The 20,635-nt window shown below is 36.6% G+C and overlaps 1 protein-coding gene across 1 annotated transcript in view; it reads right to left on the bottom strand.

Moving 5' to 3' along the window:
• Positions 1 to 762: 762 nt before the first annotated feature.
• LOC121423096 (3-phosphoinositide-dependent protein kinase 1-like) overlaps positions 763 to 20,635 on the bottom strand; it is a 49,520-nt gene continuing 29,647 nt past the window's right edge. The window contains exons 6-14 of the mRNA XM_041618385.1: positions 20,295 to 20,401; positions 18,788 to 18,863; positions 18,373 to 18,441; positions 13,825 to 13,921; positions 12,457 to 12,627; positions 9,492 to 9,719; positions 7,099 to 7,196; positions 6,313 to 6,367; positions 763 to 4,531 (exon numbers count right to left, since the gene is read on the bottom strand). Coding sequence (XP_041474319.1) covers positions 4,430 to 4,531; positions 6,313 to 6,367; positions 7,099 to 7,196; positions 9,492 to 9,719; positions 12,457 to 12,627; positions 13,825 to 13,921; positions 18,373 to 18,441; positions 18,788 to 18,863; positions 20,295 to 20,401 — 1,003 coding nt within the window. The 3' untranslated portion in view covers positions 763 to 4,429. The remainder of the gene's footprint in view (positions 4,532 to 6,312; positions 6,368 to 7,098; positions 7,197 to 9,491; positions 9,720 to 12,456; positions 12,628 to 13,824; positions 13,922 to 18,372; positions 18,442 to 18,787; positions 18,864 to 20,294; positions 20,402 to 20,635) is intronic.

The following is a 20,635-nucleotide window of genomic DNA, read 5'->3' on the forward strand; positions in this document are numbered from 1 at the left end:
TTATACAAAAACGATCATTTTTTTTATAATATCATTTGCGTTCTGCATGTGATTTCATTAATGAAACATTAAAATACATAACAGGAGCTACTAAAGGTTTGTGGGTGGCCTTTATATTACAATGTGCAATGGAGGAGATATTAGTTTTGGCAGTAAATCTTTGTGTACATATTCTGTGCACATGTTGAGTTAGATTACATAAATTACGACATAAAAACAACATACAAGCAAATTTGAAAAGTTTACCAAGGGTCGCCCTATAGAAATGTAGCACATGCGGTTATTTATTCAACAAATGACTGAATCCACAATTAACCCAATCATTTAGTTATTTTGAAATTATGCAAATACCAACAAATTGTTATGATTATTTGATCAAAAGTTGTCTTATGTATAGAGAATATGAAGAGAGAACATGGAAGAGATGAGTATGAAATTTATGTGTGTGTTAGATCCTTAAAGATTAGTATCATTCAGGTGGGCATGTCATACAGCTGTTCGTAAGAGCGACTTTAAGAACAGCTGGGATCCTTTCTAACACACTAATTAATCACCAATGAACATGGCAAATATCATTTACTGCAAGACAGGTTCACCAGTCATTCTTAAAATCACTCTTAACTTACCAACAGCTTTATGAAACTGGACCAGGTATGATTTTTAAAGCCGAGACCCAACTCAAGATCAACATCAGTACCAGTTGCAGGATGACAGGTCCAAGCAAAATTACAAAATGTAAGGAAACTAACGAGTACACCAATCCAGGACAAGGTAGAAAAATAAGTCAAGCAAAGGAGATCCTGTAACTTGTCAAGTTGACTTTGTGGGAAACCCTCTTAACACATCACTTTTCATTTCTGAATCTTGGAAAAAAAATCTGATAAACGATTTGAAACAAAAGCAGTTTTTTTCACCGACTATTGTTGTAAGCTAGTGCAAATTCTTGCACCCTGGAATCGAATCAGTGTCTGCTGATAAACAATATTTAATATATACGCGACTAAAAACATTTGTGTCAGATTGGATCAGAACAAATAAAGTGAGTAATAACTATCAATAGGTGGTGCTGCACCAGCCCGAGTTTGCCCAATCACGAGATTTTAGCCCGATCGGCCCTCTTCACGATTAATCTCGGGATTCAAGAAACCCCACGTCTCCACCATTACAAGAAGAGTGATTCCTGCTCGAGCAAGGCATCGATGCATTATGGTCCGACGCTGTGAATGAATAATCCCAAGTGCGTCTGCACCTGCAACTTACCGGGATAATTTGTAAAATAGGGGTCTATTTTGCAAATAATCCCAAGTTAACTTGGGATTGCAATCTCGAGATTAATCCTGCGAACAAGTGCGATGATTGCGTCTCCATTACAAATAACCTAGAGATTGTTGAGATTGAGATAATGTGCCGGATCAGAAATAGCACGCTAATTTGAAAACTCGGGCTGGTGCAGACGGCCATGTAGTTGCCTGATCATACTCTCCAAAGATATTAACTTTATTCTAAACCCTGGAATAATACATTTCCGTAATGATAAACGACTAGGAATGAAAGCAGTGATTTTCAGCGACTATTGTTATAAGCTGCTGAAAATCCTCGCACCTGATTGGCTCAGATTAAAGAAGTCAGTAAAAATTGGATTAACTATATGCTTCATGAAAAAAGGTATCACTGCGTATTCTGACCTTGATAGGAAATACATCTCTGATGATGAACAACTTCAAAAGCAGAAATATATGAACAGGAACGATTCCTCAGAAGAGCCAAGAAATGTAAGGATTTCGCTTATCTAATTTTCATATTTGATAGGGATGAATTCAATACAAAGACAAGGTATCTATTCCACCAAATGGAAACATGTTCTGTAATAAATACCAAATAAGTTTGTTTTTTAAACTCACAATCTGAACACAATGACACTCAATTTCAATATCTATTATTTCATTCAGTACTCCTGTATTTTCCTCACTACAAAAGATACTAATTTTTCACATTTACCACCAATATACATTGCTCTTTACAGATTTACATATAGGAAGCAAATATTTTTAAAACAAAATAAGACTTGGTCTACACATACTTATTACCCCCAAACTTATACATGTACACACACTTTATATGTATTATGAATTTCATGTAATATAAAATCACTATCGTTGTAATATTAAGAAATCTATACAAATTTGATAGATATTTAATTTCCTTCCAAAGTGAAATAAATGATAGTAAGTCATTGAAAATCAATCACAGCATTTTCAAATAATTATTGACCTAGTATGAAGAAAGGCTAGATATAAAATGGCATAAATGGTGCTTCTTGCCACATTTACCAACATCAAAAATTGTGAACCTCATCTGAAGCAAAAGTTTGCTCTTCAAATACCTGTCATTTTAAAATTCATCATCAAAATTTCAGCTGTTGTCTTCCTATTTCAATCCTAACCATGCTGTGACATGTCAGAGGCTCCTAAAAACAATACCATGTTACATCTCCTAATGTATCTCTAAAGCAAAACAGTATTTAAACATTAACATAATGAAAGAAAGAATGCTGTCGAATTCAACTGTCATGACATTTAAATGAAAGGAAAACATCAGAAACCACATCTTACGATGCGGACTGGAAACTCCTATAAAACTATACCAGTGATGAAGCAAACGTGTTTTGTTTCATTGCTTCATACATGGTGGCTTACACGTGGAGTTCCACAGGGCTCTTTGGGTGGACCCATCCTGGTTAAGTACAATAATATTCTGCCATGAGCCCCACACTTCAAAAGTCTACTTCATAGTGTATACCAGCCGGAAAAATAAATTGAAAGAGTATACTCATCACGGTATCTGTAAATACTAGTCTTTGTGAGTTCAACATTGAACTATAGACTTTAATATGTCCAAGAACACGTACTAGCACTTATGAGGCCTACACATGGGTAACCTAGTGTGTACATATACCCATATCATATGAGTTTACCATATATATTGTGACAGAAAACTGATTAAAATGTAAAGACGAAACACATGAATGGAAGGAACGCCTGTAATATTTCGAGGATTGACAAAATAGGCATATGATTATATAAATGTGGGTGATACAGTAATAAGCAACATAAAATTATGAGATTTGTTGTGATACACAAGGACATTATTGTAACGGTAAAATCATTTCAATCACAAATGGGCACAATTCTAGAGATAAAAGGATAGAATATGGACTCCATCCATCCACTTACTGTACAATACATTATTGCATACATACTATATCTCTCCATTGACATATTTACATTCGGAGCTATACAGAGACTTTATGTCCAGCGCCCTGAAACATAAACCTTAGTGATTGATTATTGGGCTGAATTCTATGATTGATTACACACAAAAGTTAATGAAAACAATCATAGACATCGTCATCACAATAAATCACTGAGCTCTATGTTACATGGCTTGGAACAATCTATTCAACATCTTCCATAGATCTTTAAATACACTAAGAAAATTGAATAGAAATTTTCAGAAAAAAAAAAAATATCTAACTCTATATTCCTATTTCTAGGAAAACACACTAGATCAATATTCGGTTTATTCACAGGGAAATACAGGTTTGGCATTGCTCATTGATTGTAGTGTCTTGAATAAGGTATGTCATACAATGACACATCACAACAATGTGACAATTAATAATATATGTTAACTTCATTATTCTACTCATTTGAGATAATCAATATTTGTATGACACAGCCGATTCAAGCCCGCTTTCCCCTGTCCGTGGTTTATTCTTTTTTTTGTGAATTTATAGAATAAATGCCCGACCTCATCACCAGGTTCAAGTAGCTACAATGCCAACCTCATCACCAGGCTGAAGGACCTACTATCCTCAACCTTATCACCAGGATAAGCAACTTAAAACATAACCTCACCACCCGGTGATGCAAATACAATCTTCAACCATATCAGCAGGTTGAAGGAACTACTATGATCCTCAACCTCATCACCAGGTTGAAGCAAGTACAGTCACCAACCTCATCACCATGCTGAAGGAACCTCAACCCCCAACCTCATCACCAGGTTGAAGCCATTAAAATGCTTAACTTAATCACCAGGTTGGAGCAACTACAGATGGCCACCTCATCACCAGGTTGAAATGAAATACACCCTCAATCTTATGTCCAGGTTGAAGCAAGTACACTACTCAACCTCATCACCAGGTTGAAGAACTACAATGACATCACATATAATCTCTCTCCAAATCAGCAACCTCAACATACCCTTCATGTTAGGTTGAATCATAAATAGCATTTTATGATAAGAAGTATACAATACGATTGCAAACATCACACATAACCATCAATGGACTCGGACAAAGCAAAGGGGGCCGATCCTCCCACTGGTCCATAGAATGGAGCAGGTAGCAGAGGATGATGGTGATAGATTAAATAGACTTTTGGTACGTATGTCTGTACATCTCTTTGATTGCTGAACACCACTCAACTGCATCACTCTCTGGATCAATAAGGTAGTATGTCCGATTTGGCTGGAAAAATGAAAAAAAAAGGAAATGCATGTTATATTTCGTCAACACAGTCCATACATGTATGTGGATAAGGTAGCACAGACCATTTGGCAGATGAGTAAATAGATTATAATATCATATAGCTTATGTAGATTCGAATCTGTGATAGGTCAATATGCCATCACGTGATCATAGCTACGACGATAGCATTTGGTATATTCTAGGTTTTGACGTCACAGTGAATATAACTGCGTTGTATTGTCAATTGCGGCATTATATTCACTAAGGTGACGTCACTCGCTGCTAATAAGTTGCGTCATCAAGAAGTTTATTTGATGTACGCGCTAGTGTTAACGCTTAGATTGCATGAAGAACGCGCTTGATGTATTTTCCATTTTTTTTTCTATTATGACGTAGACGGATCAGAGCTGTAGCAAGAATTTTGGGTTGGAGCCAGATGATGAAGGCAATCTCTGATGGCAAATCCACATAGAGTATATACATGTACACGTAATATAACAGATATTGCCTGGTCTATCGTTTTAATAAATAACATTTCAACTCCCCTAAGAAGCGAGGAAAATGTTATATTCAAACTCTAGGTAGGCAATATCTGTGTAACAAAGTCATATTCCATTAACACGATCTATAGGTTAACAAGGTAGTATGTCCACTTTAGTCGGTAAATTTGAGAACATAGATATATATGATACATTCTTATGACGGAACCTCTGGGTCCGTTAAAGGTCAAGTCCACCCCAGGAAAATGCTGACTTGAATAAATAGAGAAATATCAAACTAGCATAGTGCTAAAAATGTCATCAAAATCGGATGTTAATTAAGAAAGTTATGACATTTTAAAGTTTCGCTTATTTTTCACAAAACAGTGATATGCACAACTACATGTAGGCGAGTCCGTCGATGATGTCAATCACTCACTATTTCTTTTGTTTTTTATTGTTTGAATAATACAATATTTGTTTTTTTACAGATTTGACAATAAGGACCAACTTGACTGAACCATATAGCATTAACAATGCTAATTCCACATGTTCAGGGAGGAATTAATCGTTGTATCACTTGACAATGAGGAGAAAATTTGAATATTTCATATTTCATATAATAAAATACAAAAGAAATAGTGAGTGGATGACGTCATAGTCTCCTCATTTGCATACCCACCACGATGTGCTTATAATTGTTATGTGAAATTAAGCGAAACTTTAAAATATCATAACTTTCTTATTTTACACCGATTTTGATGAAATTTTCAGCGTCATGTTTGTTGGATTTTTCTCTTTTTATTCAAGTCAACTTTTTGTTGGGGTGGCCTTGTCCTTTAATAAGCATGTCCACTTTGTTTACATGTATGTCAAATAATTACTCAAGTTGAGAGATTCAAATTGTACATGTTATATAATATTTCAAACAATGTCTCAGTTCATTGACTAGTACTGTGCATGTGTGTCAAATTTGACAAGGAAGCAAAGAACATTTTTATAAATGTTCATATAATTTTGAATGCATCTTTTATTAGACTTGTACACTTTATATATCTATTAAAAAATTGCATCTCATAAAAAGGAGGAAAAGGTCCCATCCCATACCATCTCAAAGGAAAGTATGGAAGGAGTATTACAACCAATTTTAAAACTCTGGGATGTACAGATCAGAGTAGAATTTGTGCAATACATTTTTCCATCGTCAACCTACATGGCATAAATGACCATTCTGCAGCAACATTTCAGAGAACATTCTGATACTTTATACAGTAACAACAAAGGATGTGACTGTTTACTTACTGTATGCACAAAATATGTCTTGAAATTCTTAGCTTCTACTTTCAGTTGCGGTGACCTGAAAAAGATGGATAGCCAGATCATATAAGAATTACTCCCACAATAATTTTTGCAGATTTTTTTTTTAATTGAAGTGAATACCAGCCCAGAAACAATGCATTAATGGCTCCGTTTTATAAGCATATTTATGATATTCACATTTTCATGTGTAATTTCAATTTTTATACATATTTTAACATTTTTCATACAACAAATAAAATAAAAACACCCCCCCCCCCGAAAAAAATCTTAAAATGTATTTTCTATCAATAATGCATTAGGTTAAATCCAAATAAAATGTACACAAAGGCATAAAAAAAGCATGCAACTGAAAAATAAATACTCATGTAGCATTAAATGGAAATGGTTTTTCTTGCTAAAATCATGAACGTTGCCTTCTTGACAATAAAAATGAAGGCCTTGTGGCCTAGTGGTTGAAACTTGTCTTTCAATCTGAGGGACGTAGGTTTGATTCCCAGCCATGGAGTGTTTCCTTCAGCAAATTTCACCCACATTTTGCTGCACTTAACCCAGGTGAGGTAAATGGGTAATGACAAGAAGCAATTCCTCAAAATGCTGTAAACACCAGAATAGGTAGACTAGCTTCTAAAGCCAGGGTAATATATTAGTACCTTGAGCACCTAACAAGGTGGATATGTGCACTACATGTATATAAATCCTATATTATTATTTAATTACAAACTGTCTGAAACACTGATTTGTTAAAAATTAAATGTTAGTTTATCTCACCATGGTATTTCTCCCTTGAGGACCATATTTTCAGGATCTACATAATACAAGTGGGGGCCTTCCGTTAGTAGTAACATTCTCCTCCTGGCAAACAAACCCTGCGGTATGCAAATGAAAAAATTCATAGAATAATCATACCAAAGACGCATCCATACATACCGCTTTACACATGAATCATAAAATGCAACTATTCTTTTAACACCAAATTTGATTATAATCATAGTGTGGTTTGTATTGCGCACACACTGTCCAAAGACACTTGTGGCGCTAGCTCAGTAACAGTTCTTTGATATATGAACTAGCTACAAAAATAAACTGATTAAATTACTCTACAATCCTAAAACAAGGCAAGAGCGATTTTGTGTCTCGCCCACTTGTGAAAATGACCAGAAATATTGTGATTTGCGAGGGCACGCAACAGAATTGTATCGAAACTTCATTGTGAAATGACTGGGATGATAACACTTATCATAAGAGCCTTGCACATAAACTTTAATGTTGACCTGAAAATGACCTTTGACCTTACCATGTGACCTCCGACTGCAGCATAACATGCAGGTCCCCCAAGTCCATCTACCATCCAAGTTTGGTTGAAACTCACTTGCGGTTGCGGAGTTAGGTGTTATAAGAGAGTATTGCATGTAAACTTAACATTGACCTAAAAATAAACTTTGACCTTATCATGTGACCTCCAACTGCAGCATAACATGCAGGTCTCCCAAGTCCATCTACCATTCAAGTTTGGTTGAAAAGCGACTTACGGTTGCATGCAGAGTTAGGTGTAATGATAGAGTCTTGCATGTAAACTTTAACGTTGACCTGAAAATGACCTTTGACCTTACCATGTGACCTCCGACAGCAGCATAACATGCAGGTCCCCCAGTCCATCTACCATCCAAGTTTGGTTGAAAAGCGACTTACGGTTGCAGAGTTAGGTGTCATAAGAGAGTCTTGCATGTAAACTTTAACGTTGACCTGAAAATGACCTTTGACCTTACCATGTGACCTCCGACTGCAGCATAACATGCAGGTCCCCCAAGTCCATCTACCATCCAAGTTTGGTTGAAACTCACTTGCGGTTGCGGAGTTAGGTGTTATAAGACAGTATTGCATGTAAACTTAACATTGACCTAAAAATAAACTTTGACCTTATCATGTGACCTCCAACTGCAGCATAACATGCAGGTCTCCCAAGTCCATCTACCATTCAAGTTTGGTTGAAAAGCGACTTACGGTTGCATGCAGAGTTAGGTGTCATAATAGAGTCTTGCATGTAAACTTTAACGTTGACCTGAAAATGACCTTTGACCTTACCATGTGACCTCCGACAGCAGCATAACATGCAGGTCCCCCAAGTCCATCTACCATCCAAGTTTGGTTGAAAAGTGACTTACGGTTGCAGAGTTAGGTGTCATAAGAGAGTCTTGCATGTAAACTTTAACGTTGACCTGAAAATGACCTTTGACCTTACCATGTGACCTCTGAGTGCAGCATAACATGCAGGTCCCCCAAGTCCATCTACCATCCAAGTTTGGTTGAAAAACGACTTACGGTTGCAGAGTTAGGTGTCATAAGGGAGTCTTGCATGTAAACTTTAACGTTGACCTGAAAATGACCTTTGACCTTACCATGTGACCTCTGAGTGCAGCATAACATGCAGGTCCCCCAAGTCCATCTACCATCCAAGTTTGGTTGAAAAACGACTTACGGTTGTGGAGTTATGTGTCATTAGGTTTTGTGACGGACGGACGGACGCCGGACGACATTTGGATCCCTAAGTCTCGCCTTCACCTCTGGTGGGCGAGACAAAGATGACACTTTGCAATAAATAAAAGCATTAGTAGCGTGTAAATGTGTGTCACTTGTCAAAATTTATGGCTGTATCCCAACGCGGTCTGGTACCCTACTTGCTACCCCGTACATGTATATAGTATACAATTCAATAATTTGTCACAAAAAGATTTTAACAACGAAATGGATATCAACTTAGTGCACTAGCATGAATGCATGTCATAGGTCAATACAGCTTGGTAGCCTTTTATAAAAAGTCTCAGTGATTCCACACAACTAGGGCTCCTGGTGGGGGCCATGGGCAAAGCCCCGGCTAGGTTCAGCAAGCCGAAAAGTGATTAGACTGAAGACAACCAACACAGAGAAGCATTATGTGGACAGTGTATTATAATTGCTTTGTGAACTACCCCTACAGTGGCAGACAGCAATCTTTGAGTGTAATTACACTTGAATCTACACTCGGGCCCAGAACAATAGAGTGACCAGCCAGAACAATAGCAGAACAATAGATTCACTGGACCATTTCCTTTGTTCTGGCTGTAAAATCCGAGTGTAATCTATGCTCAAAGATTGCTGACTAGGTCTGTAGGTCTGATACCAACCTTCCTCTTATCCACCCAGCCATTCTTTAGTATGAGATTTCCTTCCACAAACCGATGCCATTTGTTCTCCTTCCGTTGCCTCTCCAGTCTCTGCTTGCGCTCTCCCGGTGTAAAATCTACAACATATTTGTTATCCCTGGTAGGACTATGGGCGCGGTCGTGCGTCTCGATCCTCTTTAGGTACTCACTTAAGCTGGTAGGGTTCAACTCCAAGTCAAAATCATCAACCTATGTGGAATAATAATAATAACAATAGCAATAATAATAATCAGTTTTTAAACAGCACAAAGTACAATGATGTTTATTCTCGTTTGAGGGAGGCGCGATAGCTCAGTCGGTAGAGCAGGGGATTTGGATTCCGGTGATCCGGGTTCCATTCCCACTTGGTGCGCTAGTGCCCTTTGGTAAGGCATTTATCTTCACTACCAGGTCCCTCGGAAATGACTTTAAGCCGTTGGTCCCCTGGTTGCTTGCTTACAAGCATTCATGCTTACTATAAAGCAATCAGGTTAAAAATCACTACCAATCACCAACCGAATAGAAAATGAATAAGAAGGTTGAAAAAGAAAAAAAAATCATAGCACTTGAGCCTATCAATAATCATAAAACGATCTGAGACTTGGAACTACTTACGCTGCATAATGAGCAAGAAAAATTTAAAGTCATCATCTGTAAAAGCTAAGACTTCAATATGTGTTCATTTTCAAGAGGTACTTTGAGGAAGTTTTTCAGTAGTTGAAATGATCTTTTCCTGTATAATTTTGTGGAAACATGGGGGGGGGGGGGTAAACAACTTTCTGACCTGAAACAAAGATGCTTTATCAGATGGTAGTCATTGAGAAGCTGTTGTAAATAAAAGAGGCCCAATCGATCCTAGCATTTGTAAAAGAAACTGATTTCCGAGATAATGTTTGATTTATTTCATGGATATATTGCATGAAAGAAGAATGACATCACTGAAAAGTTGCTGATTTGCATTTTGATACATTTAATTTGTTGTTTTATCATGTTGCCAATTTAGAGTGTGTAATGATCAGCTCAAGTTAAAGGACAAGTCCACCCCAACAAAAAGTTGATTTGAATAAAAAAAGAAAAATCCAACAAACATAACACTTGAAATTTCATCAAAATCGGATGCAAAATAAGAAAGGTATGACATTTTAAAGTTTTGCTTAATTTCACAAAACAGTTAAATGCACATCCTGGCGGTATGCAAATGAGGAGACTGATGACATCAGCCACTCACTATTTCTTTTGTATTTTATTGTATGAAATAGGGAATATCCTATTTTTCTCCTCATTGTCAAGTGAAGCAACGATTAAATCCTCCCTGAACATGTGGAATGAGCATTGTTAAATACTTTATGATTCAGTCAAGTTGGTCCTTATTGTCAAATCTATAAAAAATGAAATATTGTATAATTCAAACAATAAAAAAGAAAAGAAATATTGAGTGAGGGACATACACCATCGACTGTCTCATTTCAGTTGTGCATACCACTGTTTTGTGAAAAATAAGCAAAACTTTAAAATGTCATAACTTTCTTATTTTACATCCAATTTTGATGAAATTTTCAGCGTTTTGCTAGTTTGATTTTTCTCTTTTTATTCAAATCAACATTTTTGTGGGGTGGACTTGACCTTTAAACGGTTATGGAACGGCACCACATACAATACTGGAAATGGTATCAAAAATTTTCAGTACATTTTTCTCTACTAACCCAGGGTTCCCAGCTTTTCAAGAAAACAAAATTTTCCCTGATGAACTTTAAACTCCCTGATAATTATTTAAACCCATTCCCAGTTCGGAGCTACCAAGTCTCACGCATGAGACTCAAGCATTTTGGACTCTTGTTCATCCCCTCAAATCTCTGTCTCACCTGCTATCACAGCCTATCCCAATATACAATGTACACAATGTCTGTGATCTCACTCAGATTCACAGAAAATCTCACGCATAGCTGGTCTTTGAACTTGGCATCTCTGCCAGTTTCGCATGTTTTCTAAGTTGTTGCAGTGAATTACACATATTTTCAGTATAATAATGTAAATCTAACTGGTACCACCATAACTGGTCATTCGATGGATATTGTTTTGATATGCAACAAGATATAACAGTCTGACTGACTACCGTGCTTTCGACTTTTGGGCATATCAAATTCCCTGATTTTTCCCTCCTTTTAGGAAGTTTTTCCTGATATACGGTATTTCTATCTAAAAATCAAATACCCTGATTTTTCCCTGACTGGAAAAATGTAAAATAGTTTTCCTTGATTTCCCTGATGGGCTGGGAACCCTGTCACCAATACTCCATCTGTAATTATCAGCATTCAGGATATTGATAAACTGCATAGTGTCTCCTAAGGCCTAAAGACACTTTACCTCTATAGCTCATTTTCTGAATGCTTGTTTCATTTAAACTCTGGTCTATAAAAGTTATGGTTTGATTATGGTAAGCCAATTGTACAAGTACAAGTTAAATTTTCCAGCTCATTTGACACTCAAACAATAATCTGTTTCTGTTTGCAATTTGTAACTGACTTGGAACAATTTACTGAAGTAGTACATGTAAATCTTCATCAATATGACATGAGGGAAGAGCCAAGACAAGAGGGGTAACATATCATGCAAATATGCTTATAAAAAAAAAATTGGCTTCCCATAATCTTAATAGATTTAGACCATGGGCCTGAGTTAAGGAGTGCCGGCGGCACAGAAATGAAATGTATGTTAGCCTAAACAGAGTGCTAACAGTAAGGCCAGTCACATCTTTTGGATTGTGAAGTCAAAACATTTATTTCAATGTGTAAGTAATGCATTCTTGTAACATCCAACATCGCTGGTATATTGCCGGCTGTAACGGGCCTCTGTTAGCGCACTGTTAGCACTAACAACGTTTCTGTGTGGTCAGTACAGGATTTCAAAATACAGGCCTATGGTAAGGCGAGGGCCCTGTGATACTCACATAGTACTCGCTATGGATCTCTTCCCCATCGACCACTGTGCATGGTTTGAGTACGGGTGCCTTCTGCTCATGGAGATTGTCCCAGTCAACGCCATCTAAGAATGGGTGCGCCTTCAGGGCAGGGTACCCGCCACACTCGTCACAGCCTAATCTTTTGAGCGGATCAATAACCTACAATAGCGAGGAAAACAAAGAAATATCAACTACCAGTACATTTAGCAGGGGTAAAATTAAATAGGTGGCTGGGGCCATCTGGCTTCAAGATGCCTCAAAATGCCTCCTAAGCCCTGGAAAAGGGGGAAAAAACTAAAATTTGCATAGGATTCAATGTAAACTGGAATACAATATTGCAAATCACATAAAGATAGTGGCAATCTTGGTCAGTATCTCCCCCCCCAAAAAAAATCTACATTTCCTTAACAATAATATAGCCTTTGAAATACCAACCATAAATACGTATACTCAGTGATCATTATAATAATAATAACTTCATATGCATCCAGGTTAGTCACTTCTGTTCTGAAAACTGTTCTCCCGGTGGGACCTGCTTACTGATGTTATTATTACCTCAGCTTTAGCCTGGATTTACAGACTTTCTCATGAAATCAGTGTTTACTGCAACTACTGGCATTTCTCTTTAACTGTCGTGTTGGGATCGGTAATTATGATTTTGGGAAGCATAATGAAGAAACTTTGTAGAGAGTTATACAGTTCAAAATCACGGAGTATTTAATCATCAGTATTCAGCTACAGTTCGAAGTACATGAAGATTAAGATGTAACAGGAGACGATGAATATGATAATTTTGAAGTATAAGATTGAGAATGTGAAGCTTGGATAATATTTGATGGACGTCTAAGTCTTGAAGTCAGTCAGTTTATCTGGATGACTGTGGGTCTAGTATTATACTGTATCTCTAATAATCAAGAAGTCTTATTTATATCATTAGTTTTGAGGGTGTAACAATTTAAGGTGGGAGTGGTCTAACCATGATCTGATTGGTCTACAGGTACCTGGTAACTGTCTATCAAACTTTCTCTGGTATATAGGGTTGTGGTGATGCTCTGTGCAAGTGACTGGGGCTGGAAGTGTGAGTCCTACTTCTTAGAACTTTTGTTCCTTGAAGTTAGCTGACGTCACTGAGGGTTGGTCTCTTTATGGTCAAGGTTTAGGAGTTAAATGGTATCGGGGGTTTTGGGATTCTTAGATGACATTGGGGGAGTTTGTAAACAAGTGAAGGTGAATGACTGAAAGGACAACAGGAAGTACATACATGTACTACATAACCATGCCCCTGTAATCTCATTATCTGTGACACCATGATTGCTGGATTCACATTTTAGATGAAGATAGTAATATTGCACTTACAAGAAGTTTTGAGACCAAGTCCCGTGCTGTCTGCGAGAACCCATCTGGAAAGTCATACTCTAACTTGATTATTTTCTGGAATATCATATATTCATTGCTGTTGAGGAAAATGGTATGAGAAGACAACGTTATTACATTATATCACATTATTGTACAAAATGACCAAAGCATTTTAACATTGTCAGTCGAACAAGATCACTGCCACATAAAGATAGCTTAACAACATCAAAACACCCATCAAGTTTAGTGTTGACCTTTTGGTGTTGGGTCAATTTTTAACATACCAAACTTAAAAATGACAACACCAACACCAGGGTCGCAGAGGAAAAAAAAGCTTGGTTTAAAAACTCTTGTACATGTATCTCTTCCTTTAGCTAATTTTTATTTAACTTCTACAATTTCAAATTTTGACAGTAGTACTTGGAAGAATAACTCTTTCAGAAAAGATTATTTTCTAATTTGTGCTTTTTGAAGATCAAATTATTGTTTTGCATATTAAAAAAGAACCTTCCCTGGAGACTTATTATTGGATTTTGGGTAGCAAATCAACAGGTCAGAATTGATCACATAATTTACTTTTTTATCAATTTGACTGCAAAATTCTAAGAGCTTGGAATAAATCATTTCTTTTGACAAATAATACATTATGGTACATGTACTGTATACTTGACCCTGCTTCACTATATTCAATTAAATAGCTCATTTCATTCCAAGAGATTAATATAAATCCCAATAACATGTTTTCAATTTCACAAAGAAGCCATTAAATCCAGAACATGTTAGCAGTAAACATGTTTTTATTATTTACTAAATCATAATTAGTAAACATGTTTTTATTATCTAGTTGTACTGCCAATTAAAATAAAAGATTTTTAATCAAGGGGTATTAAAGAAGACCTAAAAGAAAAATAGGGCAAGAATCCATCCATACCTTGAATTAGTATTCATTCAAGTTTTAACACATAGCAGGACTAATCATGGGAAGTACAAGTAAAGACATATATGCTTTTCACACTGCACTTTATGTCCTAAATTGGTGGGGCTAAGAGGGGGTCTTAGCCCCACCAATTTCCCGGAGTTAAGCTTAGCCCACTTCGTTTTCACACTACGTTTTAGCAAAGTGGGCTAGCACGGTAAATAGTACGGTACTATCTGGCCCTGCAAAAAAGCAGGGTTAGCCGGCTTATTGTGGTGCTAGCACCACAATTGCGGTGCTAAGAGATGCAGTGTGAAAACGAAACAGGGCTAAGGAAAGTGGGGCTAAGCATTAGCCAATCACAGAAGTCGAATTGCACATTAATCATGCTCTGTATGGTAAAATCATCAATATTCATGAGCTGAGGGATAGTCCAGGGTTAGGGCATTAACCACGGTTGAGCAGATAGTATGGGGTTAAGAAAGACAGTGTGAATCGAAAAAAAGATAGTATGGGGTTAAGGATAGTATGGGGTTAAGGAAATGCAGTGTGAAAAGCATAATATACTTCAGCCAAACGTATATGATTGCTCTCTCGGCTAAATGTAACCATCATCCTCTCTCAGAAATAAGTGCCCACAAACAAGCAATTTGAGATTGAATTTGATATTCTACTATTTGCATTGATGTATTACAATAAGAACACTGTTGATTCATTGAATTAGCATGAGGTAAAAACTTTCTACTATTGTTTATTTTGTGGCAATTATAGGCCACTATTCATCATTTCATGATGGCAACATCGCCCACAGAATAATCTAAAAGAAAAAGTTATACAGTTCATCTAAGAGCAACATGTATATGTGTGTACATGTGTACCACTGTAAAAAAAAATTGACTTTTGTACAGTGGTTAGAATTTATCTAGACTTTATGTATAATTTCATTTCATACACTGCTTTTCCTCTTAAAATGAATGAAACCAAGATCAAGTACTGTATCGTAATTTTATAACAAATAAAGGCTTATTTCCATCTCTGGGAAAACAATATTAGATAAAGCCAATGATGCCTGCTAAACATCAAACCTAGAAATTGCTTCTTAGAAGGATACAACTTCCAGTTTAAGTGTACCAACCACAGGCGTGCATCAAACCAAGAAATTGCTCCTTAGGATACAGCTTCCAGTTTAAGTGTATCAACCACAGACGTGCCTTTGTACACTGGTATTGCATTATACATGTAGCTATGGTGGTTAGCACTGGTACAGATTTCTGACCACCACTCATCTTCATGATTAACACTGCTTCCTACATGTACCACCACTAATTTCCAAATTAAAAGTATTTCATTAACAACTTCTTGCAAAGAAGAATTGTGTTTGCATTTAATTCTTTCTTTCATCTTTTTTAAATAGTGTAAATAAAAAAAAATGTATACTTTATATTTATAAGTATCAGTTTATTTTCAAAGATTTGCAAAAATATCATATTTATTACATAACATTCACTCACTCTCAGCTTCAGCAACCAATAAAACTCAACCAAAAAAAAATTGTACTGCCATGAATTGCGACCACCAGTCCACCACTATCAAGTCTCTAGCTAGAAAACTGTTGCACTTTGCAAGTCTTTACCGGAGCTATTTATTTAGAGGGCTCATATTAAACCTCCGGCCAACCATGGCCTCCGATGTCCTTAGAACGAAATTGATGCCCTTCCAAATACGTGTAGTTTTGATAGACGTAAGACCAAAATAAACACCATTTTTGTCTGAAGCCTTGGTGCCCTGCCGTTATCTAGTGTAGCAGCCTCCATCACCAGAGTACCCGTTAAATTACAAGATTTTCTTCGGGCTAAAAAACATCCGATAATTATTTTCTGCATTCATATCGCCCTGAAGCACTCTTTCGGGGTGCATTATAGAAGTTCCTGAAGTTACGAGCGTGCAAAGTATGGTCCGCTTAGAAGGCGAGGCCACGGCGCTCACACCCAACTGCTCACTGGATGGAAAAAGTTCTTGTAATTTGCTTTCACACTGCCAAAATCCCCACGACCGTGGAAAAATCTCTGCAAAAGTTAATTTCGGCAAGTACCTACTATTTAGCAGACCTGTATTTTCTTTAGGGGATATTTCACACTGCCAAACATCTGGTAATTTCTGATTGGGGTAGATCAGAGAAGAGTATCTGGAACTTAAAAACTTCAAGGTGGTCTGAAAGCACCTATGGATGCCCTTTTATATGACTTTGGATGCCCCTAAAATGAGCGCCTCCTTCCCTTTCCTTCATTTAAAAGTGCCATATTAAAAAAGGCCTTGCCTCTTTGAACTCTTCATTCGAGCCCTGACAATATTAAACTGTGTCAAGGCAGTGATACTACATACAGTGCCTTCGTGACAAACATGTATAGAATAAATTTTCCACTTTTTTTAATATCATATAGTAGGCATTGCACTATATTTCCCTGTCAACAAGCAGCAAGAATTACACTAATATACCAGCATTTTTCTTTTATTCCAGACAAAATATATTTCCTGATGTTTAAAACTTTATGCATGGGATCGGTTTCCAGGAAAACTACTTGAATTTCATCCGTGGACAAAAACAATCATGGCATGGAAACTTAACTTGCTCTAGTAACTTTCTAATAAACCTCTCGAAGTATCAAGTCTAAACAGACTGGTTTGCATCCTTTTTTTTACTGACAGCTAGGAATATACTAAGAGATAATGTGGGAAATGAATATCCTTTACATGTACATTTTATAATACATGTATGCTTGCCTTTTTTTGTCATGTAGGGGCGGTGATCCAGGGGGAGGGGCACAGTGCCCCACTTTTTGAAGCAATGAAAAGATGCCCTTTTCTGCAAGAAAAATGCCCCTCACAAACATGCACATGTACTGTATCCCTTTCACCCGAGAAGGACCCGTTTTTACATGTAGGTGTTAATACCAAGTGACCTTTCTCATATCAGTGCCCCTTTTTACCCAAGAAAAGCGCCCCTCAAAAACATGTTCTGTGCCCCTTTCATAATAGAAGGACCCATTTAATTAGCAAGTGTCCATTTGTCTTCTTATAGGTGGCCTTTCTCTATCAGTGCCCTTTTTACCCAAATAAAGTATTCCTCACGAACGTGTTCAGTGCCCGTTTTACTCTGAGGACCCATTTTATGTGTTAACGAGTGCCCCTTTGCCCTTCGTATGTGGACATCAATGTCGATATGAGGCCTATCAACAATAGCAACAATTTCCTGCAATTTACATGTACATAAATGTATATGCGTACATGTAGGTTTGTAAAAAACAGAACATTCATCACTGTACATTACAGTATTATTAGATCATCAAGAATGTTCAGAGAAAAAAAATATTGAAAAACATAAAGTTATTATTCAGATTTTAAACATTATTCTTCATAACGGGTGCTTTAGTATAAATATGAATTATATTTTCATTCAATAAAAATAATTTTTTTTTTTTAAAGAGAACAAGAACATAAAAACAAAACTGTAAAAAAAAAATGTTATTTTGCTACCTTGAGCAGAGAAATATATAATAGTTTTGACCATACATGATCACTGATTTTATAACCTTCAAGTGGAGAAGTGAAAATAAAAGTAGAAAGTTTATTACCTTGCTCTAAATGGAGGTAGCCCTGCTTGTAGTTGGTACACTATGCAGCCAAGAGCCCAGAGGTCCGAGCTAAATAGAGGATGGTATAGAAACATGGTTACAGAAAGTCAATAATATCTATAGCCAAACTTGTGTAGACAAATTACCAAAAGTTGCATTTTTTAAAAGAAATTTAAAGACTTTCAATTATAAATTTAATTTATCAAATGAATAATATCAACATGTAATTTAATAACATTGAATAAATGACACTAAAAGGTTTTTCTTCCTCCCTTCCCCCCCCCCCCCCTCTTTCTCCTTTTTTTTCTCTCTCTCTCTCCACCTGAGAAAAAATGGACAAGACTGATGCAAGTGTACATGTAAAAAAATGTTCTAACTTACATGTACACTATGAACAAGATCTTGAAACAATTACCTTTTTGTTGCAGATTTTTCAGTGAGTAGCTCCGGGGACACATACTGAGCAGTACCAACAAATGAATTTGCACGAGCTGCAAAAAGAAAACATTAAATGTTATTGATAAAATAATATCTGGCTCAATCAAACACAATCCAAAAATCCATAACAAAAACAGATAAAACGATCAACAGGAAATTATACACATGTAATAGAGGATACGATCAAGAGAATCAGGTATGTTTCTATTTTGATAGTTGGGACTTAATTCCTCATTTAGCTTTCCTCATTCTACTTGGAGTCTTGGACTTCATTTTATGTTTAGATGTAAATCCAACATCCCACTCCTAATGAAATACCGGTAAGCTAGATTAAGGTGGCATATCAGTTTTCTCAATGCCTTTCCAATCAAAGAAATAGTCTTATGCAAAGACCAGTGGAGGATCCAGGATTTTGAGATGGGAGGAGGGGGGATCAATAAGAATTTCATAGATTTAGCTACATGTACATGCACATGTTGATGTGTGCTCACGATGTTTGGATTGTCATGATTGTAGTGCAGTGGGGGTAAGATCGTGTTTTGTGGCTAGTAAGTCTTCGTACGGGTATTATCAACAATGAGAGAAAGGTTATCGATATTGGTAAGTGGCAAAAAACAAGCGATTATCGACAAGACTGGCGATAAAGACGTTATCGAAACACCCCTAATGTTCAATGGCCAATTTTCAAAATATACAGGGGGCTATGCGGCCCTCGCAGTGCACCATGCCTGGATATACCATTGGCTATCACAAACAATTATCTTAGAAATTATATATGGGCACTTTATTTATTTACATTTCATTCAATATTTTATAAATTATTGATTTCTGAAGAACATTTTGGCACTGTAAAGACTTTTAAAAGTAAAAATGAAATTAATGCACAAAGTTTCTAAAAAAAGTAATCATAACAAAGTAATATCATATTCCACTTTTACTCATCGATACCCGATTGTAGGCCTGATGTGTCAGGATTAACTATAAAAGGGTGAAGAATACCCTCCCCCTCCCTGACCCTTCACTTTTCCACCATGCTAACTTCCAACTTCCAAACGTGGGGGGGGGGGGTTCATCTTCATATTGTCACAATGGATGCTTGGAACATGAGTAGTATGTAAAATCAATAGAAACTTTAATACAAAAATTGCTTCATGAAATATCTGCCAGGGAATACCAAATCAGGGCGCGACAAACCTGCTTGCCCGGGGCAAGTGAAAGTGACATGCGGGCAAGCATTTCTCGAAGTCAATTGCCCAACTGGGCATGTGGTTGTAAATTAAGTAATTAGATGTCAGTAAATTTCAATATCCATTGGATAATTCACAACTATCTCTCATATAATGTCAAACCAGTCAAAAACGGTGGAAACTGAGTAATTTTTTTCATTACTTGCCTACAGGGCAAGTGATGAAAAAAAAATTGTAGAGGCCTGCCAAACAGTGTCATATACATGTATATCAAGAATGAAACACAAAATAACTTACATGACCCATCCTTCTTATCATCTGTCCCTATAATCTTGGCTGTTCCAAAGTCTGTGATTTGTATGTGCATCTTCTCATTGAGAAGAATATTTTCTGGTTTCAGGTCTCTGTTGGCAACACATTGGAAGAAAACAAGGTATTAAAACACACATACCTATTAATTGCTGGTCTTTGAACTTAACATCTGTGTTTAAAAATGAACTAGAAGTAATGACAATGATTATGATAATAAGGAGCTATTCGTGAAGTTTTGTCAATGATTTTTCACCAACTGATGTTAATAGCTAGTGCGAATTCAATTGGTCGAGCACAAATTAGCCAGTGAGAGTCACTGACACTTT

The sequence above is a fragment of the Lytechinus variegatus genome, chromosome 10 (assembly GCF_018143015.1).
Source record: "Lytechinus variegatus isolate NC3 chromosome 10, Lvar_3.0, whole genome shotgun sequence".
NCBI lineage: Eukaryota > Metazoa > Echinodermata > Echinoidea > Temnopleuroida > Toxopneustidae > Lytechinus > Lytechinus variegatus.